Source organism: Rhinoderma darwinii, chromosome 4 (assembly GCF_050947455.1).
Source record: "Rhinoderma darwinii isolate aRhiDar2 chromosome 4, aRhiDar2.hap1, whole genome shotgun sequence".
Taxonomy (NCBI): domain Eukaryota; kingdom Metazoa; phylum Chordata; class Amphibia; order Anura; family Rhinodermatidae; genus Rhinoderma; species Rhinoderma darwinii.
This window is the reverse complement of record NC_134690.1, coordinates 216005615-216033338: the sequence shown is the minus strand read 5'-3', so window position 1 is coordinate 216033338 and position 27724 is coordinate 216005615. Positions and strand designations below refer to the sequence as shown.

Genomic DNA, 27724 nt, shown 5'->3' with positions numbered 1-27724 from the left:
ACGTGCGACTTTTTGATCACTTTTTATTGTAATATTTGTAGGGCAAAGTGACTAAAAAACAGAAACTCTGGTAACGTTTTTTACGGGTTTTTTTTACGCTGTTCACCGCGTGCAATAAATAATATAATATTTTGATACCTCCGGTCGTTACGGTCGTGGCGATACCAAATACATATGGTTTATTATTATTTTTCAATAATAAAGGACTTGATAAGAGTAAAAGGGGGATTGTGTGTTATTTGATTACTTGAAACTTTTATTGTTTTCAAACTTTTATTTTTTGCACTTTTTTTTACACTTTTTTATACTTTTTTTACACTTTTTCTCAAGTCCCACTAGGGGACTTGAAGGTCCAACGGTCAGATTTTTTTTTTTCTAATACATTGCACTACCTATGTAGTGCAATGTATTAGATCTGTCAGTCATTCACTGACAGCAAGCCGTTTAGGCTTCGCCTCCCGGCGGGGCCTAAATCGGCTTCCGTAATGGCAGAGCAGGAGACCATTGTGTCTCCTGTTGCCATAACAGCAGTCGCCAGTCCCGATTGCCTGTCAGGGCTGGCGATCTGCTTGTAACCGCTACGATGCAGCAATCGCTTTCGATTGCTGCATCGAAGGGGTTAATGGCAGGGATCGGAGCTAGCTCCGGTTCCTGCCGTTACAGGTGGATGTCAGCTGTACAGTACAGCTGACTTCCACCGCTGATGACGCCGGATCAGCTCCTGACCCGGCGCCATCTTGCCGGCAGCTACGGAAGCCGATCAGGCTCCGCCGCCGGGCGGATCTTGACCGGCTTCGGTGCTAGGCAGACCGGGAGGCCAGTATTAGGCCTCCGGTTGCCATTGCAGCCACCGGAACCCCGGCAATTTCATTACTGGGGTTCCGATGAGCTGCAAACACCTTAAGTGCAGCGATCGCGTTTGAGCGCTGCACTTAAGGGGTTAATGGCGGGGATCGAAGCTAATTTCGGTCCCCGCCGTTACAGTCGGATGTCAGCTGTAAGATACAGCTGAGATCCGGTGATGATGGGACCGGCTCAGCTTCTGAGCCGGTGCCAAACGTTTGACGTACATGTACGGCAAGATGCGGGAAGTCAGTACTTTCCATGACGTACATGTACGTCAAATGTCGGGAAGGGGTTAAAGAGAACCTTTCACCTTTCACAAACACCGTCTCACTTTACACTTTTTTTCCTATCTTCCTCCGTTATTTACATATCGGTGCCGTTAGATTTGGTGCCCGATAGGTAAATAAGCCCTTGAACGGTCAATGGGGCGTTTCTATAACTAAATGGCAAGGGGCGTGATGTTTTCGTTCTCTGACACTGTCCAATCAGCTACGGACAGTGTCAGAGCGGCTTGCGTGGTGTTCCCTCCCGTGAGAACACACAGACTGGCGGTTCTGCAGAGAGTGCTCTCTCAGTCTGTGTGTGTTCTCACGAGAGGGAACACAGCGCAAGCCGCCCTGACACTGTCCATAGCTGATTGGACAGTGTCAGAGCAAAGACATCACGCCCCCTTGCCATTTAGTTAGAAACGCCCCATTGACAGTTCCGGGGCTTAGTTACGTATCGGCGCCAAAAATAAAAGGCACCGATACGTAAATAACGGAGGAAGTTAGAAAAATTATTTCAAGTGAGGCAGGGTTTGTGAAGCCCTGCCTATTACATGCTGCACGCAGCTGCACATGTATGGGGAGGTGAAAGGTTCTCTTTAAGAACTCGCTTAGGTTTAGGCTGAAAACTATATTCCAGTAAATGTCAACAGTGAGAAGTATCAGATTTATGCCCTAATGCAGTAGTAATAATAAAAGAAATAGAGAGCTGCTGAAATATGGCTCTGGCGCAGTCTTTTATCACCTCTGTCAGGAAGTCTCCAGGAAGGTCGTATGTCTTGCATAGTTCTGATATAGTCACTTGGCCGGCTTCCTGCAATTTATCATTAACTTCTTCAGCTATCTGGTCCAAATAGTTGCTAATAAAAACAAGAAAAATTAAATTGGTGTGTGTCACACTTATGTATATGAAGCTCAGATATAGTTATGGGTTAACAATAAAAATACAAACTAATAAACTATTCATACCTGAGATTTCATAAGCCAATTCTAAATAAATCTCTAATTATTAACATTTAAAATCCTTCCAGATTGTGACTAATAATTGTATTCGCCATACTACAATTCCGTTTATTACAACAGTATCATCTATTCATATAGAACTAATTATTTCTTAAAAGGGTTGTCCACTTTGGCTATTTCGATTTGTTAATGATAAGCAGATCACAGGTTGTCCTGCTGCTAGTCCGACCAGCATGCAGCTGTCATCTGTGGGGGAACCCGGCAGCAGATGTTTCTTTTTCCAGCGGCACCATCACAGCAAAAATAAAGTATTACATGGTGCACATTGGAATTAATGGATGCTGTTTTAATTCATGGACGTGCTGGGTCTCCTGAGCGCAGCTTTTTGTCCTGGCTAGCAGATGAGGGTCCTAAATGGGGATTTGAAAACCAACTTTCTGACCCCTTTCAGGTGATGCCAGCTTAAACTCTCCCATCCCTTGAAGGAAATGTAGGTGCTGTATTTGCTCAGCTGGCAAGAAGAATACTCTATTTTGTTTCTTTTGTAATATTTAATAAAGTTTAATGTGTGTTTACTTTCAAATGAACAATTTTTTTTAAATGGTAATTATAGACATTTTTTTTTTTAATTATTATTTTTTTTAACAGTCTTAGGCCCCATGCGCACAACCGTAAAAAAATCTACCGCAATACGGTTCGCAATTGCGGCCCTGTTCAGTTCTATTGGCCACGCACACCTTTCCGTATCACTACGGAAGAGTGTCCGTCCCGTGAATAGACATGCACAATATGTGGTCGGCAATGCCCATCAAACAGCCCTGAGCAGGAAGGACATTCCCATTTATAATTTGTATTTTCTGTATACTCTCATAATGTTAGGTATGGACCCAAAGGTGCCTGCCCTCTTCACACAGAGTTTTTTGCCGCGGGTTTTGCAGCGGAAACCAGGGAAGAAAAAAGGCCGAAATTGCCTCCTATTGACCTCAATGGAGGGTGGAGGAGTTTTTTCCCCCGCGAAAAAAAAAAAAAAAAAACGCTCACAGGAAAAAGAAGCGACAAGCCCTATCTGGAGGAGTTTTCCACCTCAAAAACCCCATTGAAATCAATGGGAGACGGAAATAAAACATTTTTTTTCACGATTTTTTACTTGTTTTTTTCAACAAAAACGCTCGCGGTTATTCCCTCTGTCTGTTGAAGAAATAGGAAAAAGTAAAAAAAACAAAAAAAATAAAAAAAACGCCTCAAATAACCCCGGCAAAACACCGCGTCAAAAAACGGGTGTGGTGCAAAACCACTTAAAAAAACAACTGAGCTTATTTTTCCAGGCAGAATGTTCTGCCTGCAACAAAAAAAAAAACAAACAGTGTGAACATATGCTACTATACTAGGGTCTTTAGGATTTATGCTAGGGCTACAGCCCTGGTGGCAGGGAAAGGCAAGTGTTGTTTTAGCTGGTCACATCTACAATACTTTACAACTGAAATAAGACAAATTTAAACTTCAGTCGATACTAAAGTCTGAAACTAAACCTTCAAGCAGCAAAATCAATCTTGACTTTTTTTTTTCTTCTCACTTTTTTCTCTGTGTCTCCTGCTGGCATTTGAAGTCCCCAAGTCATAATCTAGATTAGAATATTAAATAAAGGCTGGCCAATTCTTTTTAATAGAGATATCTGAAAGTGGTGGAAATTCCTTTGTTCCATTGAAAAAGTATAAAGCTCGTAGCAGATAAATTATATACATTGGTCAGCCAGAACATTAAAACCACTGACAGGTGAAGTGATTCACATTGTTTATCTTGTTACAATGGCACCTGTCAAGAGTTAAGATATATAAGGCCCTGTTCACAACAAGTTTTTTGCGGCTAGAAAATTCTGCTTCAAAATTCAGAGCGGGGGAGAAAAAAAACAAAAAAAAAAAACGCCTCCAATTCCCATTGAAATCAATGGGGGGAGTTTTTGGCGCGTTTCCTGAAGCGGCTTCTGCGTAAAAAAAACTGTGTGTGAACAGGGCCTTAGGCAGCAAGTGAACAGTAAGTTCTTGAAAACAATTAGTCCGGTTACAAACAGAATATGACCCGCCCCCCCAACCAGTTCTATAAAGAACTCCAGTTGCGCCATGCGTATGATACAGAATGTAAAACCCTAGAGTTGACATTGGTTTAGAATACTAGGATTGGGCTGAATGGAAAGATACATCTTCCCTCAGGTCTAAATTCCCTTATTTATAAAAGTCTTTTAATGCGAATTCTGGAAAAGTTTCTGTCTTCCCTGCAAGGCAAATGGGAAGGCGATTTAGGATCCATCGAGGAAGCTCAGTGGAATGATATCCTACTAAGAGGGGCCAAACTTTCCATGAGTGAAACCTACCATATGGCACACCTTTATCTACTACACAATGTGTACAGAACTCCAGTGTTCCTACAGAACATTAAAGTCAGAAACGCCATACTCTGCCCTAAAAATAATAATCTGGGTACATAGCTTCATATGATGTGGCAGTGCCCTTAACTCCAGGGATATCGGTGTTAGGATAACCTCCATTCATCAGATGTCAATAGATTTGACTTATTTTGTCTACATCTTGGGATATGTGGAAGACATCTCAATTTCTGAACACTTCAAATTAGCAACTGCTTGATTACTATATATGGCTAGAAAACATAGCGCAATATTGGATTACCGAGCAACGCCCGACCATGCAAGAATTTATAGTAAAAACAAATTGGTTGCTTCAAATAGAAAAAAAGTTTACTGTGAAAGGGAGCCAAGACAAGTTTGAGAAGGTCTGGGCTCCTTGGTTAGATACGCCGGGTCTGGTCCCTTCCTCATTTATTAGATACACGATGTTAGGGGGAACCATGGGTCTTACACCTAGATCTACTGGATTGATTTGACACATAATCAAATCCCTCACCACAATCAGCCCTCCAGTTTGGGCTGAAGCGTGGCATGTGGACACATGGGTGAAAAAGTAATTTTCCCTATTTCTGGGATAGCAGCCTTTTCCATGTTTTATTAAAAAAGGATCTCAAGCCAGGTGGCACAGCCTTATAACCCAACTTTGACTATTTGGTGCTGCTTAAAATATTTTTTCATGCATAAACTGCATAAAAAAAACGAAGACTAATAATGTAATATACCATTTCATAGACCTGCTTTTTCAGTCTAGACTAGTTTAACACACAATCTCTGAGGTTCTGTCACAATGATGCAGATATGAAAAGGTGAATACAAGTCTGCAGTGAATAATATTTTGCTTTATCGTACATGTACATACATATATAGTAAAAACGTGTTTACTTACTGATCAACAAGCTGTCCAAGCACCAGCTGAACATTTTTATCTAGTTTCACAAGCTCATTGGCTCTACTTTCAATGTGAGTCAGGTCAACATTGACAACCTGTTAATGAGACGACATCATATATTAGACAGGATACATAAAATACAGCATGCCTAAAATGACCATCTGCTCATAGATCATTATTAGGCACATAAAAGTAACCATACAAACGGTGGTTCAAATCCCATAAACCATCAGGAGCTAAATGGTTAAACACAGGCCTGACATTTTTTTCTTTTACAAATCACATTTGCAGCGATTAGCCGATAGCATGGTTACAGCAGTAGTCATGGCTACAGATGTCACCATAACTAGAGACTACGACTTCTCTTTAAATACAGACCCGAGTTCTGCATGATAAATCCACAACACAAAACTTCTCCAGTCACTTGACTGCCTTCAGGTAAACGGTGCACGATTGCCAAGGTCTGAATACTGACAGGTTTCTTATATTATGCTCAGAGTAATACAATTTCATACACCACACAAAAATCATTCAAATTAAATTATTCAAAATACACCGTTCTAAAAAAGGGGTGCAGAATTTACAGTTGCACCTGGGTGGTATTGCCTGAGGGCAACAGAGCCCTCTCTGCCATTTAACAAGACAGTAGTAGTATTAAGGGGCAGTGCCTAGGTACAATGGCAAGTCTTGTTAATTGAACAATTATGTACGAATGCTAGAAAAAGGAATCTTATGTAAAATGAAACGAAAAATAAAAATGTAATAAAATTATTTCTTTTGTGATTATACCCTAATAACATGAACACGTGTATGCCACTCAAGCATCTTTAACGCCTTGACACGACAGCCGTATGAGGGCTTGTTTTTTGCAGGTCAAGTTGTAGATTTTTATGGCACCATTTATTATACCATATAATGTACTAGGAAATGGGGAAAAAATTATTTGTGGGGTGAAGCGATTAGGCCATTTTTTGGGGGGTTTGGTTTTTACGGCGTCAATCAGGCAGTAAAAACTACATGTTCACTTTAGTCTACGGGTTAAGATTATGGCAATACCAAATTTAAATGGTTTTATTTCTGTTTTACCACTTCTATAAAAAAAAGAAATTGTTTTGTGTCGCCACATTCTGAGAGCCATAACTTTTTTTTTTTTCCGCCGATTGAGCAATGTGAGGGCTTATTTTTTTGCAGGACAAGCTCAGAAACACTCCAGCTAATTTTTTTTTATTTGCACATATAATGCTAACTCACCAGCAGTATTCCGCCGTGTCATTTTTTCCCTCCAGTTCAGTTGCATCCATGTATTTTTAACCCTTTCATTATAGGAAACTGTCATGTGATCTCAGTCTGACCACCAAATTAGAACACGCTCTGGTGTGTAGACAGGAGGTCAGTCTCTCCTGTGTGTCCGACTTTCTCAGGATTACATCGTCCCCTATAAAACTCCTCCTGGCAGCACTGGGACCCCTCCCCTCCCTGTTCCTCTGTATGTCCTCCATGCATATAGTGCTGATGAAGAGATCAGTTCTGCCCTATCTAAGGGAGCAGGAGTGCAGTGATATAATAGGCGAGTCTATATAATGATAAGCTGCAGTTATAAAACCCCCTGACTGTCTACATTATCTGAGAGTGCTGTGTGCAGAGAGTATAGTGTATTTCTAGGAGAATCTCCTCACTATCTCCTGCGTGTAAGTACTGACATGGAGAAACCTGGCACTAGCAGGAGACAAGATACAGATACATAGGATACACTGGAGACTGCAGTGCGAGGACAGAAGTTCTATGTCACTGATCTATTACTTACTGCACTTAGATAGGACTCAGAGCAGAGCAAGTGCAGTGTGATGAGACTCCGCCCCCTCTGCTTATACAAAGCCTGAAGCATCATGGGAAATGTAGGCTGCATTAGGTGAACCATATCAGAGGGGTACGAATGAACCAAGATGGCAGACGACAACCCATAAATGGCACATTAACTAACACAGATATACACTGGAGCCTCTATATTATTCTTAAATAGCCTATGCTGCACTATATAGGCAAAAAGAGAAATTAAAAAAATATATATTTGCTTGAGTGCTTCCTTGTATCGCCTCATGGATGGTGCAGCCCTGTAATGGCAGTGTGCATAAGATGCTGCAGACAGTGCAGTTTTAACCTATGCATTGCAACGGGTGAAATCCACAGTCAAAATCTGCAACAGAATTGACCCTCTGCAGATTAGAAAATCCGCTACATGGACCTAATTCACATGTATTTAATGAGAACCTGTCACTAGGTCCTACAAAGTTAGTTGGTAGTCTTGCTGAGCTACAGATCCCTGTTTATTTAGCAACCAATATGAAGATGACCCGCTGGCTAGCCAGGTGCGTTGGACCGCCAGCAATTCTCTATGGGCGGAGCTACCACTGAGCCTCTGACGATGACCGATCAGCGTTAGGTGGTTTCCTGAAGACAGTCCTAGGCCAGCATCAACGAGTGGGACCATGATCGCTGAAGACCGAACAGTACAGGTAAGTTTTTTTATTTTGTTACCAGCGTGAGATGATCTACAGGGGGGCTCTATTTACAAGAGGCTCTATGAGGAGCACTATCTACAGGGGGCAGTGTGTATGTGCGTGACAGTGTATGGTGCTTTTACAATCAAGGACGCCGTGTATGCCGAGATTATGTGTGTAGCACCATGAGAATTTTATCTTCATTTATAGGTGCGGAAATGTTTGGAAAAAGTGAGAAGCCGAAGACATTGAGTGGCAAACTGCAGAAACGTGCCGTGGCTGGGAGAAGTAGTCATGAGGTTTGGATCAGATGTAGAAGAAGAGAGAAAAAGAGCCATTGAGAAAACATCACCTGTGAGTCACTCAATGTCAGGGCTCATTTAGACGAACGTGATATACGTCCGTGCAATGCGCGTGATTTTCACGAGCCCCTTACTGCCCTATGTTAGTCTACGGGGCCGTGCAGACTCTCCGTGAGTTTCACGCAGCATGTGTCCGCTGCGTAAAACTCACGACATGTCCGATATTTGTGCGTTGTTCGCACATCACGCACCCATTGAAGTCAATGGGTGCGTGAAAATCACGCCCATCACACGGAAGCACTTCTGTGTGACGCGCGTGATTCGCGCAACAGCAGGAAAAAGTATGAATGAAAACAAAAGCACCACGTGCTTTTCTGTTTACAAACAGTGTCATAATTATGGCGGCTGCGCGAAAATCACGCAGCCACGCATCATACGCTGCTGACACACGGAGCTGTTAAGTACCTTTTGCGCGCGCAAAACGCACACGCTCGTGTAAATCCGGCCTCAATGTTTATTCTGCCTCTAATCAGAACTCTAGTCACTGTATGATCTGCAGCGAGATAACGGGTGGTATGATTTTTTTTTCTCTGTCAAACTAACATCCAGCATATCCTTATCATTGTTCGGGCCACGCAGGGAGCTGTAGTTTTACGCTGTACAAACCTATACGGCAGGTGTTACACTGAATTTGCAAATCATCGCTGTACTGAGCTGTATTTATGTACAGAGATTGATCCTGGTGCTGTATACAGTTAGGTCCAGAATTATTCGGACAGTGACACAATCTTCATGATTTGGGCTCTGCAGGCCACCACATTGGATTTCAAATGAAACAACTGAGATGCAATTGTAGTGTAGACTTTCAGGTTTAATTACAACCATTTTTCTACACAGCCTCCTCATTTCAGGGGCACAAAAAGTAATTGGACAAATTAACATTACCATAAATAAAATTTTGTTTTACTTTGTAGAGAATCCTTTGCAGGCAAGGACTGCCTGAATTCTGGAACCCATGGACATCAAACGCACCATAACACAATGGACCAACACCAGAATATGACATGGCTCCCCAAACCATCACTGACTGGAAACTTCACACTGGACCTCAAGCAACTCCGGGACCTTGATTTCCAAATGAAATGCAAAATTTACTTTCATCTGAAAACCGGACTTTGGACCACTGAGCAGCAGTGCTGGTCCACTGTGTTATATCAAGTCCAGAGTCAACGCAGCGTCTAGCAGGATATTTTCGAGCACTTCATGCTTCCCTCTGCTGACAAGCTTTATGGAGATGCCGATTTATTTTTCCAGCAGGACGTGGCACCTGCCCACACTGCCAAAAGTACAAATGTCTGGTTTAATAACCACAGTGCCAGATTGGCCAGCAAACTCGCCTGACACCAGACGCAACAATGCAGATGAGCTGAAGGCTGCTATCAAAGTAACCTGGGCTTCCATAACACCTCAGCAGTGCCACAGGCTGATCGCCTCCATGCCACGCCGCATTGATGCAGTAATTCATACTGGACTATAAGACGCAGTTATTAGCAAGAATAAATCTTGCTAAAAAGTCCCTGCGTCTTATAGTCGGCAGTCAAGGGACAAGTGCCGGGCCTCCTGACCGCTCCTTACTTAACCCCTTCCCGACCTGTGATGTGCCGGCACATCATGGAGCGGGAAGGGGATGACGTATGGAGCAGGCTCACGCGCTGAGCCAGCTCCATACACTGCAGGTGCCAGCTTCTGACACGCTGCTCTAACAGCCAGGAGCAGTGATGGCGTTGTTCCTGGCCGTTTAACTATATAAATGCTGCGGTCAATAGCAACCGCGGCATTTATAGTGGGTTTTCCCATGAAGTACACTTATAACATATCCACAAGATATGTCAGATAGATGCGGCCCCACATCTGGGACCCGCACCCATCTCTAGAACGAGGCCCCCTAAACCCCGTTCTATCTTACCCGGCTCCGCTGTCTTCCGGCCACTTCCTGGTTGCATAGTCGAGTTACGGAAACAGCGTAACTCGCTGAGCTACGCAGTTTCCGTAACTTCCATAGAACTGGATAGTAGTTACGGAAACTGCGTAGCTTAGCGAGTTACGCTGTTTCCTTAAGTCATACATGTAAGTCCCCTAGTGGAACTAATAAAAGGTGTAAAAAAAAACAAAAACAAAAAAAAACAAAACCTTTTCCCATTTTTCCCCCCAAGCACAATGTAAAAATAAAAAAATTGGTATCGCTGCGTCCGTAAAAGCCGGAAACTATTACAATATAGCATTATTTAAAACCCCAGGATCGTCGTCTTTTGGTCACCATAGCGCTAAAAAGAATTAAATAAAAAAAAAGTGAGAAAAAAAAAAAAAATCAAATCATATGTACCAAAAAAACATGGTACTAATAAAAACTACAGCTCGTCCCGTAAAAAATAAGCCCTCACACCGCTCAAACGATGGAAAAATATAAGTTATGGCTCTCAGAATGTGGTGAAACTGAACAATTATTTTTTTTTTTAACCATTTTTTTTTTTTTTGTAGAAGTAAAATATTCATTTTTCCCCCTATTTTCTTTTCTCTAAAACCTGAGTGCGTCTTTGAAAAAAACGGTAACTTTGATATTCTGACTATAATTAATTGACAAGGACTAGCATGTATGAGCTTGACTCTGGTGCTGTAATTATATAGGATATATTTCGAACAACAAAATTGCAGGGCAGATGGAATTGTTGCAATTCATTGTCTATTTAATGGGAACCTGTCAGGTTGTTTTAACCCCTTGAACCACCACCATGCAGTAATACATGACCTGACAATATTTCCAAACATTTCCCGGTATGCTTTTTTTCAGAAGCAGCGAGATCTATAAAGTAATCTTTTATAAACCGTACACGCTGTAAGCGAATTACTCTTTACCCCTTCCAGCAGCAGCCACTTTTGACTTTCCGGACAGAGCCTTATTTTTCAAATCTGACATGTATCACTAAGGGTAAGGCCACACGTTGTGACATTGGCGCGGTTTCGTTGCATTTGAAAACTGCATGGGGTCAACTGCATGCATTTTTGTCCCTGTAATGCTGCAGTTCTTTTGCATGTTTTTTTTTCTTTTTACACACGTAGTTTTCACTGGTGTTGAAGTTTGTTAGGTTCTTCCTGTATATAGTTCATTACAATGCATTGCAGAACTGTCCGGGTACGTGCACACGTAGTGTTTTCAGCCGTTTTTTGGGCCGTAAACATCACGAAAAAAAATCGGCAGCAGAACGCCTCCAAACATCTGCCCATTGATTTCAATAGGGAAAAACGGCATTCTGTTCCGATGGGCCATTTTTTTTTTAGCCAGTTTCTCAAAACGGACGGGTAAAAAAAACGGCCGCGAAAAAGTGCATATCACTTCTTCAGCCGTTTTTTCTAGACTTTATAGAAAAACAGCTCCAAAAACGGACGTAAAAAAACGCGAGTGGCTTAAAAAGCGTCTGAAAATCAGGAGCTTTTTTCCCTTGAAAACAGCTCCGTATTTTCAGACTTTTTTGCTAAGCGTGTGAACATACCCCTCAGCAAAAACGCAAGCAGTTCAGCAACAACATTTGCAGCGCGGTCATTAACCGCATGCATTGTGAAGATGCGTTCAATCGCACAAAATATACATTGTAATGTAATCGCAGCAGTCTGTCCATAACAAACATTTCACCATAAACTTCTGAAAAAGGACTTGCTGCGGTTTAAAAACGCAACATAAACGCAACGTGGCCGCACCGTGTGGACTTACCCTAAATGTGATAACTTCGGAATGCTTTTATCTCTCCAAGTGATTCTGAGACGGTTTTCTCGTGACACATTGGACTTTAACCCCTTCACGACTGAGCCCGTTTTGGCCTTGTGGACGCAGCCAATTTTTTCAAATCTGACATGTCACTTTATGTGGCAATAACTTGGGAATGCTTTTACCTATCCAAGCGATTCGGAGAATGTTTTCTTGTGACATACTGTACTTTATGCTGGTGGAAAAATTTGATCAACAAGTTCAGTATTTGTTTGTGAAAAACCACAAACTTTAGAGAAAATTTACAAAAATTGTCATTTTTCTAAATTTAAATGTATCTGCTCGTAAGGTCAGATTCACACAATCGTGTGCGTTTTGTGCGTGCAAAAGGTCCGTGTGCCAGCATATGATGCGTGGCTGCGTGATTTTCACGCAGCCGCCATCATTATGCATGGTTTTTATGTTTGTAAACAGAAAAGCACATGGTGCTTTTCTGTTTTCATTCATAGTTTTGACTACTGTAGCGCGTATCACGCGCGGCACACGGAGGTGCGTCTGTGTGCCGTTTTCATGCACCCATTGACTTCAATGGGTGCCTGATGCGTGAAAAACGGGCAAATATAGGACGTCGTGAGTTTTACACAGCGGACATACGCTGCGTGAAAATCACGGACTGTCTGAACGGCCCCATTGACTAACATAGGTCCATGCGACGCGCGTGAAAATCACACGTGTAGCACGGACATATTATACGTTCGTCTGAATAAGCCCTAAAACAGATCGTAATACCACACAAAATAGTTACTAATTAACGTTTCCCATATGTCTACTATGTTTGCATCGTTTTTTGAACATTTTTTTTTTCTAGGATGTCACAAGGCTTAGAACTTTAGCAGCAATTTCTCACATTTTCAAGAAAATTCCAAAACCTATTTTTATAGGTTCCAGTTTAGATCTGAAGTGGCTTTGAGTGCCTTATATATAAGAAACCCCCATAAGTCACCCAATTTTAAAAACTGCACCCCTCAAAGTATGCAATACAGCATTTAGAAAGTTTCTTAACCCTTTAGGTGTTTCCCAGGAATTAAAGCAAAGTAGAGGGGAAATTTACAAATTTCTTTTTTTTGTCGGAAAATCCATTTTCATCCATTTTTTCCTGTAACACAAAAGGTTTTACCAGAGAAACGCAACTCAATCTTTATTGCCCAGATTCTGCAGTTTTTAGAAATATCCCACATGTGGCCCTAGTGTGGTAATGGACTGAAGCACCGGCCTCCAAAGCAAAGGAGCACCTAGAGGATTTTGGGGCCTCTTTTTTATTAGAATATACTTTAGGCACCATGTCAGGTTTGAAGAGGTCTTGTGCCAAAACAGTGAAAACACCCCCAAAGAGACACCCTTTGGCAAACTACACCTCTCAAGGAATTCATCAAGGGGTATAGTAAGCATTTTAACCCCACAGGTTTTTTGCTGAATTTTGTGGAATTAGTCCGTAAAAATGAAAATCTAAATTTTTTCCAATAAAACTTAGAAATGATCAATTTGTACAAGGAATAAAGAAGAAAAAAAACGCTCCAAGATTTGTAAAGCAATTTCTCCTGATTACTGCAATACCCCATATGTGATAATAAATGGCTGTTTGGACACACGGCAGGGCTCAGGGGGGAAGGAGCACTATTTGGCTTTTGGAGCTCAAGTTTACTCAAGTGGTTTTCGGGTGTCATGCAGCATTTGCAAAGCCCCTGAGGGACCAAAACAGTGGACACCCCCCAGAAGTGACCCCATTTGGGAAACTACAGCCCTAAAAATAATTTGTCTAGGGGTAGAGTGAGCATTTTGATCCCATAGGTTTTTTTGCTGAATTTAGTGTAATTAGGCCATCAAAACTTCTACTGATTTTTATTATTTTTTACGGCATTCACCGTGCGCTATAAATGACATATTTAAATTTATTCTGTGGGTCTTGCAATTACGGCGATGCCATACGTATATAGTTTTTTTTTATGTTTTACGGTGTTTGCACGATAAAATCACGGTTTTAAAAAAATTATTTCGTTTTTGTGTCGCCATATTCTAAGAGCCACAACTTTTCAAGAAAGTTGTGTGAGGGCTTGTTTTTTGCGGAACAAACTGTAGTTTTTATTAGTAAAATTTTTGGGTACATGCGACTTTTTGATCCCTATTTATGCAATATTTAGGAGCTGAAGTGACTAAAAATAGCGATGCCGGTATTGTTTTTTTTTATGGCGGTCACCATGCAGGATAAATGACATTATATTTTTAAAGTTCAGGCAGTTACGGACACGGCGATACCAATTATGCATAGTTTATTTATTTTTTCGAAAAATAAAGGACTTTATAAAGGGAAAAAGGGCGATTTTTAAATTTTATTATTTTGACATTTTACTTTTGTAACTTTTTTCTTTTTTTTACTCCCACTAGGGACTTGAAGGTCCATCGGTCTGATGTTTTTCTATTACATTGCACTACCTATGTAGTGCAATGTATTAGATCTGTCAGTGATTCACTGACAGCAAGCCGATTGTAGTAGTACAATAGCCGTTTTCCATTTAAACAATTATGGGAACATTATACGAGAATGGTATCTTTTCTAAAATGACAAGTATTTACAAGTGCTTTTAGTAGTGCGCCACTATTATGCCCTGCATGAATATACCCTAATGCTACTATTATATTAGTGAGAGAAAGAAAACAACCAATGACCACCAGCTCTCTACAGTGAGGAATGATTTGAAAAAAAAAAAAAAAAAAAAAAAAATCTATACCTCAGCTTTTTGGACCCTTGATAACAGTACGGGACAGTTGTCCTGCAGCGAGGCAGGGACTCCTAGCATCGTACATAAGTATGACGCTAGGAGCCCGGCTCCCTTCACTGTGTTCGGTCCGGTACTTGCGGCCGATATACGTCCGTCAATTACGGACGTAATTAGTGTGTGTGCACATACCCTAATTGTGACATGGAAGGAAATGGGATATTGTGGTTATATTGCAGATGTCAGGCTTTTAAGAGCTTTAGATATGGCTTATTTTATCAAACTGATACATGATGGGATAGACAGATCGTATTCCTCTATAAACGTTCACTTACCTGTTGGAGTTCAACTACATTCACTCTACCTAAATGGAAAAAAATATATATATTTTTTAATGATGTGGAAGTAATATCCTGAGTAATTAAAGTAATTATATCTACAGCTCCAGTTTAGCGTACTCACCACCTCGAACTTGAAGCTCATCTCTGATCTCCTTAGAAATTTGTGATGGTGTAATGTATTCTTTTCCATCAAGGGTATGCACTACATCCAACTGTTTCTCCGCAATGAGTTTGGAAACAATCTCTATACAATTGCGTTCAGATAACCTAGCAAAAAAAAAAAGATACCGTAAATGTTTTGTTTTTTTAAATGGCTTTATTCAGATCTCTGAGAAAGTGTTCTAATTTTCTACATTAAAAAACATCCCCTAAATCAACAGTATGAACACTGAGGCACTACTGCTGTGACTGCATGATGGGAGTTGTAGATTCACAATAGCTGGAGCACCACTGCATAAATTGAAATGTTAAAAGATATGTAAGAATTTTGGACACAAGTTGCAGGTAGGTGTCTAATCCAGGAGCCCAGTTAGGAGGCATTTTGCCTACAATTATTCTGATGAGCAATTCCCCAGTGTTATGTTGCGGTCAGAAGAACCTGAATTTTGAATCCTTGGGTAACAGGCAAGTGCTAATGAGAACGGTCTAGCTGGCACTGTGTGGATAGCTCTATTATATGATGGGCACTGTGTGGCTGGCACGGTTATGGGTGGTATTGTGGAGCAAGCACTGTTGTGGGGGGCATTCTTTCTTTGAATTCCTGCATTTTAGCATTCCGTTATGAACGGAAACCACAACGCCGTGCCGGATCCGTCGCACCACATTGACTTATATTGGTGTCTGTGGGGTTTGTCGTGGTGTCTGACAGGAAGGATAGCACAGCATGTAAAAACTACAAATACGACAGAATCTGTGATGGAGGCACCTGGCTGAGGCTCCCGACGCAGATGGGAACAGAGCCTTAGGGTATGTTCACATGGCTTTTCGGCAAAAAAACAGCCACGAAAAAGTGCGTGGCACTTCTTGAGACGTTTTTGGAGCAGTTTTTCATAGACTATAGAAAAACAGCTCCAAAAACGTCCGTAAAAAACACCAGTTGCTAAAAAAAAAAAAAAAAAAAAAAAAAAAAAAAAAAAGTCTGAAAATCAGGAGCTGTTTTACCTTGAAAACAGCTCCGTATTTTCAGACGTTTTTGGTTAAGCGTGTGAACATATCCTAAGGGTATGTGCACACACACTAATTACGTCCGTAATTGACGGACGTATTTCGGCCGCAAGTCCCGGACCGAACACAGTGCAGGGAGCCGGGCTCCTAGCATCATACTTATGTACGATGCTAGAAGTCCCTGCCTCGCTGCAGGACAACTGTCCCGTACTGTAATCATGTTTTCAGTACGGGACAGTAGTTCCACGGAGAGGCAGGGACTCCTAGCATATAACATAAGTATGATGCTAGGAGCCCGGCTCCCTGCACTGTGTTCGGTCCACTACTTGCGGCCGAAATACGTCCGTCAATTACGGACGTAATTAGTGTGTGTGCACATACCCTAAGGGTATGTTCACACGGCCTATTTACGGACGTAAATCGGGCGTTTTTGCCCCGAATTACGCCCGAAAATAGCGCCTCAATAGCGCTGACAAACATCTGCCCATTGAAAGCAATGGGCAGACGTTTGTCTGTTCACACGAGGCGTATATTTACGCGCCGCTGTCAAATGACGGCGCGTAAATAGACGCCCGCGTAGAAGAAGTGACCTGTCACTTCTTTGGCCGTAATTGGAGCCGCTATTCATTGACTCCAATGAATAGCAGCGCTAATTACGGCCGTAATTGACGCGGCGTTCAAGCGCCTGCACATGCCGGTACGGCTGAAATTACGGGGATGTTTTCAGGCTGAAACATCCCCGTAATTTCAGCCGTTACAGACCCCCGCCGTGTGAACATACCCTAACAGTTACAACACCTCACAGTTCTACTGAACTGAACATAGATCACCACAATAAAACTGTGCTGGATTCAATGTTAAATGGACACTAACTTTTCAAACAACTCATGTGAATATAATAATATACCTGATCTATATCCACTTTGTATTTTACTTATTGTTAAAGAGGATCTGTCACTAGTTTAGTAATGCCCAATCTCCTAGCTAATCTAATAGGCGCCGTCACACTGATCATGCTGGTGAAAATTGTGGTGTATAAGTTCAGATAACTAGTTCAAAGGGGTGCACGAATAGGGGCCCAACCCAATTCCAAAAAAGTATTCGGCAAACAAGTTGAAGATAAAATATTCTTTGTTTTTATTTTATGCTATGTTTGGATGGTGGCTGAGCGCCTAAACCAGCCATCCAAATATAGCGCCAAGGAACCTTACAACAGTCCCCTGAACAGCCCAATGCCTGATGAAGGTCAATTAGACCGAAACGTCACACTTAGGCCCCATGCACACGATCGTAAAAGAAATGCAGTAATTGCGGACTGCATTACGGTCCGCAATTAAGGATCTGCCCGATTCTATTAGCCGTGGACACCTTTCCGTATTGCTATGGAAGGCTGTCCGTGCCAGGAAATAAGAAGCATGCCCTACTTTGCGTTTTTTGTGGGCCGTGCTCCCATACTTTGTATGGGAGCACAGCAAGAAAATGCAGCCCGCGGGCTGCAATTACGGGCACGGCCGTGTGCATGAGGCCTTAGCCAATGGCATAAAATAAAAAAGGAATATTTCAGCTCCAATTTGTGTGCCAAATACTTTTTTGCTGCAAGTGAAAATTGTGTCTCAAAAAGTTTATTATTTTAAAACTTATGAGCTTTTTTCAAAATATGCAAATGAGGCTATACTAGACAAGTGATTCTCCTGAGGTGGAGCTACCTCACAGACTCTGACGCTGTCCTATCAGCATGAAGCTGCTTCACACAGTGTGAGAGACTGAGGCTGGAGGGAAGGGCTCACTTCAAATAGAAAGGAAATTCTCATCTTTCATATGGCACCAGGATCGCAGTTCTAGCTGTGAAACAACCGGGGATATCACCAGTTGAAAACACAGTCAGGAATGGAAGCTGTATACTATATGATCACGCTGTGCTGCTGGGCTGGGAAGAGGAGATCTGTATGACACTGATTGTATAACGCGTCATACAGAAAACATAACACCGCCCAGAGTGAAAAGAAAATCACCTCCCATTTGGCAAGTATAGCCAAATTAGCATATTTAGAAAAATGCTCATAACTTTTCAAATAATAAAAGTTTTTGAAAATAAATTACACTGTTGTCCAGCATCACAGCGCCTATTAGATTAGTTAGGAGTAGGGCTGCGCGATTTTGAAAATAAAACCTAGATATTTTTTCAACACTAGGGGCGATATTCTATTTGAGTCTCGATTTTTTAATTTTTTTTTTATAACTAACATCACCCTCTGCCCGTCACCAGCTCAGCCGGTCTCCGATATTGCTGGATTTACACGACAGTGATTGGACCGTGAAAAATGGTCCGTGTGTCAGTCGGATTTCACGGCCTGATCACGGTACATGTGAACAGGACTCCTGGAATCAGTCATTAAGGCTACAATCACACGGGAAAAAAAAAATGGCCATTAAAAACTGATCAATTGTCACTATCTCATTTCCATTTTGCATCAGTGTCTCCAAATTCTCATCCATTTCCAGTCAGTCTTTCATGGCAGTTAAAAAAATAATAATATTTAATTAGTCAGGGTAGATAGTACGACAGTGCCCACACCTCCTTGCAGAAAGAACCCCGACTTGTAGATAGCAGCACCTCCCCCTCCCTTGTAGATAGCACCTCAACATGTCGATCGCAGCACCACTTGCCTCCCTTGTAGATCGCACCCCCACCGCCCTTGCAGAGCGCACCCTCATCCCTTGTAAATTACAGCACCGCCCCCCTCCCTTGTAGATCACTCCGCTGTAGCTGCCACTAGGAGCAATCTATAGGGGGGGGGGGGGTGATGTTGTCGTGCGATCTACTAGGTACAAGGGGGGTGGTGCGATCTAGAAGGTACAAGGGGGGGGGTGGTATCTACAGCGGGGCAGCTATATACTAGGAGTCCCTGCTTCCCCACGGAACTGCTGTTCCGCACTGTATCATTTTGTTCAGTACAGAACAGCAGTTCCATGGCGAAGCAGAGATAGAACGGGGCAGACCAGGAAGTGACGAGGCGGCGGGGCCACTAAAGAATCGATTCTACGATTCTGTTAAACAGAATCCTGAGAGTCCTTGAGGGTGAATTAAACAAATTAATTTGATCAATCGCCCAGCCCTAGTTAGGAGATAGGGAATTAATAAACTAAACTAATGACAGATCCTCTTTAAAAATGTAGTTTTATCCATGCTAATTCTATGTGAAGTTACTGCAACTAAGAGTCTTACTTCCTGTAATCTGCTGTCCACCTCCTGTTCAGCAAAATCATTCTCTAGTTACGGAGGAGAGGAGACAGCTTGCTGGAAATTGGGGTGTGTCTCTTCACTGCCTGCCATTAGAAGACTACAGGGAGAAAGGGAGAGCAAGAGGAGGGAGAAGAAGTCTGTGGGGAGGGGGAGTAGGGAGAGAGAGGAGACACAAAGCCCATAGAATTCTCTGGAGATGGGAGTAAGAGCAGAGAGACACAGACACTGCTGGTAAGATTTATATGTCGCCACAGTGCTGGATTCTCAGCTGAACTGCTCAGCACTACTTTACAATGTCCTCTGTCCTGCTGCCGTGTGTGTATAATTTTTTTTTAATTTGAGATAAGAGAGCAGGATTATCCGCCTACGTGTGCAGTGTATAAAAGACATGATGTCCATTAGGCTCCGTCCATTGACTCAGAGAAAACTGAGAATTAGGCCTTATTCACACGAACGTGTCCGTTTTGCGCACGCAAAAAAACGCTGCGTTTTGGGAGCACAAAAGTTCTGTGTGGCATCTGTATATGGTGCGTGGCTACATGATTTTTGAGCAGCCGGCATCATTATGACACTCTGTTTTAAGGTTTACAAACTTAAAAGCAGGAGGTGCTTTTCTGTTTTTATTAATTTTTTTTACTACTGTAGCGCGAATCACACGCAGCACCCGGAAGTGCTTCTGTGTGCCGAGCGCGATTTGCACGCACCCATTGACTTCAATGGGTGGGTGCTGCGCGAAACAAGGGCAAGTATAGGACATGTCGTGAGTTTTACGCAGCACATATACGCTGCGTGAAAATCACGACCTGTCAGAACAGCCCCATTGACTTACATAAGTCTGTGCGACGCGCGTGATTTCCATGCGCGTCGCACGGACATATTACACGTTCGTGTGAATAAGGCCTTAGAGACAGAGCCTGCAGAGGATAAAATAGGGTTATTCTTCATGTACACACATATGACAGCTTATTCTGAAAAACGTCACCTAAAAATGTAGGTACGCTTTAAAGCTCTAATTCCCAGTTTCCTCCAAACTAGTAGGAAGAGCCTACTGCTATCATGTCTCCTATACACTGCACTTATACAGCAGTAATTAGCAGTATACCTGAGAACCCAGACCTGTGGGACATTTAAATCTTACCAGCAGATGCAGCACAAGAGTTTGCTTAAACGGTAACTAAACGTTCAACAAAGTTCTGACATGTTATAGTGATGTGTCAGAACTTGAAGTCTTGATCGGTGGGGGTCCGAGCACAGAGACCCCCACTAATCGCTAAAACGAAGCGTCAGAAGCACTCGTGTGAGCCGCTTAGTTTCTGTTCGGCTTTTTCCGGAAATCAACGTATCGGAGTACGGACTCAATAGAAAGTCTATGAGCCCGTACTCCGCTACATCGGCTTTGCGGAAAAAGCCGAACAGAAACTAAGCGGCTCAGTGGTAATGTTAGATTACAGAAAAAAAAAAAAAAGGGACAATTTCCAATTTCCCCAGAAGCAGCACCACCCTTCACCATGGTTGTATCTAGTACTGCACCAACATCATATGTTGTAATAGGAGAGAGATATATATACACACACACACACACACACACACACACACACACACACACACACACACATAATGAATTAGAATATCAAAAAGTTAATTTCAGTAATTCAATTCAAAAAGTGAGACTCATTCTATAGATTCATTGCACACAGAGTGATCTATTTCCAGCATTTTTTGCTTTTAATGTTGATGATTATGGCTAACAGTTAATGAAAACCCAATATTAAGGGGGCGTTCACACAGAGTTTTTTGATGCGGAAACCGTGCCGCAAAACGCGCCAAAGAACGGCCGAAAATGCCTCCCATTGATTTCAATGGGAGGCGGAGGCGTTATTTTCCCCCGCGAGCGGAAAAACCGGCTCGCGGGAAAAAGAAGGGACATGCCCCATCTTCGGGCGTTTACGCCTCTGACCTCCCATTGACATCAATAGGAGGCAGAGAAAGCCTATTTCGCAGCGTTATATGCCCGCAGCACTCAATGGCCAAGGGCGAAAAACGCCACGAAAATCGGCGTACAGGCAGAGGAAAATCTGTTACAAAAATTCCAAACTGAATTTTGAGGCAGATTTTACTCCTGCAAAAAATTCTGTGTGAACTCAGCCTTAGGGCGGATTCACACGAATGTGAATTGTGTCCGTGCAGGCTGCGTGGTTTTCACGTGGCGCGCATGGACCAATAAAAGTCTATGGGGCAGTACAGACAGTCCGTGCTTTTTGCGCAGCGTTTGTCCGCTGCGTAAAAAGCGCGACATCTTCAATATCTCAGCGTTTTTCGCGCATCACGCACCCATAGAAGTCAATGGGTGCGTGAAAACCACGCAGGTCGCACGGAAGCACTAACGTGCGATCTGCCTGTTTCGCGCAACAGCTGTCAAAAGGATGAATGTGCTTTTCTGTTTACAAACATCCAAATGGCGTGTCATAATGATGGCGGCTGCGCGAAAAGCACACAGCCGCGCATCATATGCTGCTGACACATGGAGCAGGAAAGTGGCTTTTGCGCAGGCAAAACGCCGCGTGTTTTGGGTGCGCAAAAACGCCACGTTCGTCTGAATCAGCCCTTAGTGGCTCAGAAAATTTGAATATTCTATAAACCCAATTTCAAAAATTATTTTTAATACTGAAATGTTGTCCTACTGAAAAGTATGTACAGTCAATACTTGGTCGGGGCTTCTTTTGCATGAATTACTGCATCAATGCGGCGTGGCATGGAGGCAATCAGCCTGTGGCACTGCTGAGGTGTTATGGAAAAATGCTGGAAATAGATCACTCTGTGTGTAATGAATCTATATAATATAGGAGTGTCACTTTTTGAATTGAATTACTGAAATAAATAAACTTTTTGAGGATATTCTAATTAATCGAGAAGGACACACACACGGAGTACAGTTTCAGGCACCACACAGAAGAAAAGATACAGGTGAGCTGGATAGACAGAAGGAATAGGAGGGGTCTTGTAACATGAAGGATGGAAAAACAAGTCTCCTCAAGACCACCCCTTTTTAGGGAGGACACACTTTAGATGGTGAACCCTAAGGGCTCATCCGCACGTAGCGGAATTGCTGCGTTTTTTCCGTCTGGAATAGTGGACGGAAAAAACGCAGCAGAATACAGTAGCAGCAAAGTGGGTGAGATTTAACAAATATTCACACGCTGCATAAACGTTCCGGGGAGAAATTGATCTGCGGTGCGTATTTTTCAGTGGACTGAATTTGTGTTTTCCAGATGTCACCATCTCCCAGCATTGAGAGAAACGCATCATTTTTTGCAATCAAAAACGCAGGAAACGGTGCGTTTTTGCCGCAGCGGAAAGTCTGCTATTTTCAACGGAATTCCTGGCGAAATTTTCTGCAGCAAGTCCGTTTTGTGTGGACGAGCCCTAACCCACCCGCAGCTCATGGCAATAAATAGGGCCAAGGAGGAAAATGACAAGGGATTTAGGAAAATAAAACACCTATCGAAACTCTCCTGCTTGTGATGGAAACCACTACGGGAACATGTTATTAGGGGGTTGCTACTTGAGCAATTACATAATATCCTGGGTGAACTATATGCCTCAATTACAAAGATCAAGTCCAGGCACCACAGATGGTACAGCACAGCTGATTTCTGTCACAGTTGAAGTAGAGTAGGAAGAAGCAGAGCAGCACGTGTACATTAGAGAGCTGGAGACATGGAGCCACTACATAGCCCTTTCCCCGTACATGGCCCGCTTACCTCTGCACAGTATCGCTGAGCTGTGCTCTCTGGAAGTCGGCCGCAAGCCTCCGGATTTCTTCCCAGTCGGCAGACATGTCTAAAATACAAGCGTCTGCGGTTCACATACACGTCATGCTACGGTGTGCGAAAGAGGCCAAAAGACCAGAGTGAGTAACTTCGCGTTCAGCTTTTTCTGTCAGAACTGCAGAGTAAAAAGGAATTCCTCTTACGACAGTGCAATATTCTGCGTCTCCGATTACATCTTATGCGTCAGATACAGCACAACCGACGGGGCCTAATAGACTTAACGCTTCCCCATTATAACATATATTACACTCTGCTATAATACAGTATTTAGTGTCCTTTACACTGCGCCCCCTGCTGGTTGACTGTTGCTCGCTGCATGCGCACTGGAAATCTCTAGTTTTTTGAAATTGCATATAAGGCTATGTTCACACGGGGTCTTTTGCCGAGTTTTTTGACGCGGAAACCGCGTCGCAAAACTCGGCAGAAACGGCCCGAGAACGCCTCCCATTGATTTCAATGGGAGGCGTCGGCGTCTTTTTCCCGCGAGCAGTAAAACTGCCTCGCGGGAAAAAGAAGCGACATGCCCTATCTTCGGGCGCTTCCGCCTCCGACCTCCCATTGACTTCAATGGGAGGCAGGAGAAAGCGTGTTTTCTGCCCGCGGCGCTCAATGGCCGCGGGCGAAAAACGGCGCGATCATTGCTATTCACACGGAGTATTTTGGGGGAGGAATATCTGCCTCAAAATTCCGTTTGGAGCTTTGAGGCAGATATTCCTCCCCCAAAATACTCCGTGTGAACATAGCCTAAAAATCTTTTTCTTTTTACATTTCAAAATAGACAAATTGAACCACAATTTTTAACGTAAAAATAACACCTAATAACTGTATTGAAAATCTCTCTCTCGTATATTTAATAAATATATCATTGCTGCAGGTGTTTAAATGTTTTTGTGTTTTTTTTAGAATGAAAGATATATTGGATATTTTAATCTTGGCAACAAATTTCCTATCAGATTTGGGTATACAGCTCTATCTATGCCAATGCGTCTCCATGGTAACAAACTACAAACTCTGTGTGGTCAATTCCATCTGGTCTACGTCTTGCTAACCTACCAAATGTATTGGGCAAATGGCAGGGAGTATAACTGCAGGATCAGACTGCAAGGGAATGGCAGGGAGTATAACTGCAGGATCAGACTACAAAGGGAATGGCAGGGAGTATAACTGCAGGATCAGACTACAAAGGGAATGGCAGGGAGTATAACTGCAGGATCAGACTGCAAAGGGAATGGCAGGGAGTATAACTGCAGGATCAGACTACAAAGGGAATGGCAGGGAGTATAACTGCAGGATCAGACTGCAAAGGGAATGGCAGGGAGTATAACTGCAGGATCAGACTACAAAGGGAATGGCAGGGAGTATAACTGCAGGATAAGACTACAAAGGGAATGGCAGGGAGTATAACTGCCGGATCAGACTGCAAAGGGAATGGCAGGGAGTATAACTGCAGGATCAGACTGCAAAGGGAATGGCAGGGAGTATAACTGCAGGATCAGACTGCAAAGGGAATGGCAGGGAGTATAACTGCAGGATCAGACTGCAAAGGGAATGGCAGGGAGTATAACTGCAGGATCAGACTACAAAGGGAATGGCAGGGAGTATAACTGCAGGATCAGACTGCAAAGGGAATGGCAGGGAGTATAACTGCAGGATCAGACTGCAAAGGGAATGGCAGGGAGTATAACTGCAGGATCAGACTGCAAAGGGAATGGCAGGGAGTATAACTGCAGGATCAGACTACAAAGGGAATGGCAGGGAGTATAACTGCAGGATCAGACTACAAAGGGAATGGCAGGGAGTATAACTGCAGGATCAGACTGCAAAGGGAATGGCAGGGAGTATAACTGCCGGATCAGACTGCAAAGGGAATGTGGGGGAGTATAACTGCAGGATCAGACTGCAAAGGGCTTATTTGTAGTCTGTTACCATGGAGGCACATAGGTCTGTAAGACATTTTTTAATCAAGATCTATTGCATATTCCATGTACATGTTTGTCTGGTTGAATTGAACATCTAGACTAAAATTCTGCTAGGGTTAGACAGAATTAAATATACTGTAGCAACAGTTTTGCGACAGTAGCAGTCCAGAACACATTGGGGGAGATTTGCAAAGGAAAAAGTGCCACAAAAGTGGAGTCCATTTTGAATTATTTTTTTTTAACATCGCGTTTGGGGGAAAATGTAAAAAAGGTTTTTTTTTAACTTTTAATAAATATATATTAAAAATAACTTTTTTTTTATTAGTCCCCCTAGGGGTATTGAACCAGCGATAGCTGGATCGCTTCCATGATAAACTGCAATGCTAAAGTTTTGCAGCATATGGTGATTTTGACATGCTCCTATTAAGCCCGGTCTCCGGCAGGACTTAATAGGAGTACAAAGATGGCAGACCTGGGGGCCTTCATGAGGCACCCAGGCTGCCATGCCAACCATCGGCACCCCACGATCGCTTGCAGGGGGCCACCTTCCTGTTTCTAACCGCTTAGTTGCCGCAGTCACTCGTTAGACTTTAGTGCCGGTTGTTACATACAGCCGACACGCTGCTTCTTTGGGGCGAGTTCAGCTTATAAGACCCCTCCATACTCCCCCACCCGACCTCCGTCGTTTATATATACGGCGAATGTCGGGAAGGGGTTTATTATTATTTTTTAGACTTTTTACGCTGTACTAGATACAGTAGTTCTGAAAAGTGTCTGGAAATGGTGCCTGCGGTAGCGTAGCTAGCGGGGGGGGGGGGGCAGTGGCCTCGGGCCCACTGAGATGGTGGGGCCCACCGCGATCGCCCACGTCATGACCGCCACTCCCGCTGCAGCCAAGCCACATAGGGTGGCCTGCTGCTTGTCTGAGGGGGCGCCGCCACCCCCTCCTTCACTAATTGTACCTGGGTCTATATGTCACAGATACAATTAGATGCAACCATTCAGCGCCTAACAATGACTTGCCCAGCTAATCAGCGCCTTTCAACGCTGCTAGCGGCGCGATGACGCTTCCATTGTTGAAAGTCATTCTGCCCTGCCAATCGGTGCCCTTCAATGACGCAAGTGTCGTTCAGCCCCAGCAGACCTGCTCTGAAGAGAGCAAGCCTGCATCAACACAGGATGGTGGGGGGACGAAATCAAGGTGAGTATGTAAAGTTTTTGGGGTTTTTCCACTTAAAAGTGTGAGTGGCATTATCTACGGGGGGAGCTATATGTGGGGCGCAATCTACAGAGGAGGCTATATGTGGGACACTATCTACAGGGGTGATATATGTAGGGCATGATCTACAGGGGGGCTATATGTAGGGCATGATCTACGGGGGTGCTATAAATGGGGCACTATCTACAGCGGGGCTATATGTAGAGCGCTATCTACGGGGGGCTATATGTAGAGCGCTATCTACAGGGGGGGGCTATATTTAGAGCGCTATCTAAATGGGGGGCTATATGTAGAGCGCTATCTACAGGGGGGCCATATGTGGATCGCTATCTACAGGGCGGCTATATGTAGAGCTCTATCTACAGGGGTCTATATGTGGGGCACTATCTACAGGGGGGGCTATATGTGGGGCACTATCTACAGGGGGCTGTATGTGGGTAGTATCTACATGGGGATCTATGGGGGCCACCGATACAGGGAGCAGTGTGTGTGTGGGACACTGTATGTGACAAAAAAATAGTATTATAAGTGACAGCTAGCACGGTTTTACTAAGGCTTTATTCAGACGAACGAAAATTACGTCCGTGCAACGTGCGTGATTTTCACGCGCGTCGCACGGACCTATATTAGTCTATGGGGCCATTCGGACATGTGCGTGATTTTTACTCAGCGTGAATCCGCTGAAAAAAAGTCACGACATGTCCGTTCTTTTGGCGTTTTGCGCGAATCACGCACCCATTGAAGTCAATGGGTGCGTGAAAACCACGCATGGCGCACGGAAGCACTTCCGTGCGAACTGCGTGATTCGTGCAACAGCTGTCAAAAGGATGAATGTAAACAGAAAAGCACCACGTGCTTTTCTGTTTACAAACATCCAAATGGAGTGTCATAATGATGGCGGCTGCGCGAAAAGCACGCAGCCGCACATCATATGGTGATGACACACGGAGCTGGTAAGTGGTTTTTGCGTGTGCAAAAACGCCACGCTCGTGTGAATCCAGCCTAAGGACAGAAGTTCTCAAACCAACCTGATTTGTTTCTATGTGGTAATGTTCAGTCTATAGAAGATGTTAGTAAATTGCAAGCTGACTTGGATGCACTGAGTGTTTAGGCATCCACTTGGCAAATGAGGTTTAAAGGGGTTGTCCCAAGTTGACTCAAATTTTTTTTTTTATACATTCTAAGCAGGAAATGAATTTTAAAACATTTGGTGTTAAAAAAAATTTAAAATTCATTTCCTAAGTGCCTTTTTTTTACACTTGATAACTCAGCAAGTGCTGGTTATCTTTT

The 27724-nt window shown here is 43.2% G+C and overlaps 1 protein-coding gene across 2 annotated transcripts in view; it reads right to left on the bottom strand.

The window, feature by feature from the left end:
• UFL1 (UFM1 specific ligase 1) overlaps positions 1 to 27724 on the bottom strand; it is a 311744-nt gene that overhangs the window by 37418 nt on the left and 246602 nt on the right. The window contains exons 2-6 of one of the 2 annotated variants that reach the window (XM_075862180.1): positions 23228 to 23411; positions 15180 to 15325; positions 15053 to 15081; positions 5381 to 5478; positions 1858 to 1972 (exon numbers count right to left, since the gene is read on the bottom strand). In XM_075862180.1, the coding sequence (XP_075718295.1) occupies positions 1858 to 1972; positions 5381 to 5478; positions 15053 to 15081; positions 15180 to 15325; positions 23228 to 23304 (465 nt within the window). In that variant the 5' untranslated portion in view covers positions 23305 to 23411. Of the gene's footprint in view, positions 1 to 1857; positions 1973 to 5380; positions 5479 to 15052; positions 15082 to 15179; positions 15326 to 23227; positions 23513 to 27724 lie in introns of those variants that run through there. The other variant, XM_075862181.1, reaches the window with a different exon arrangement.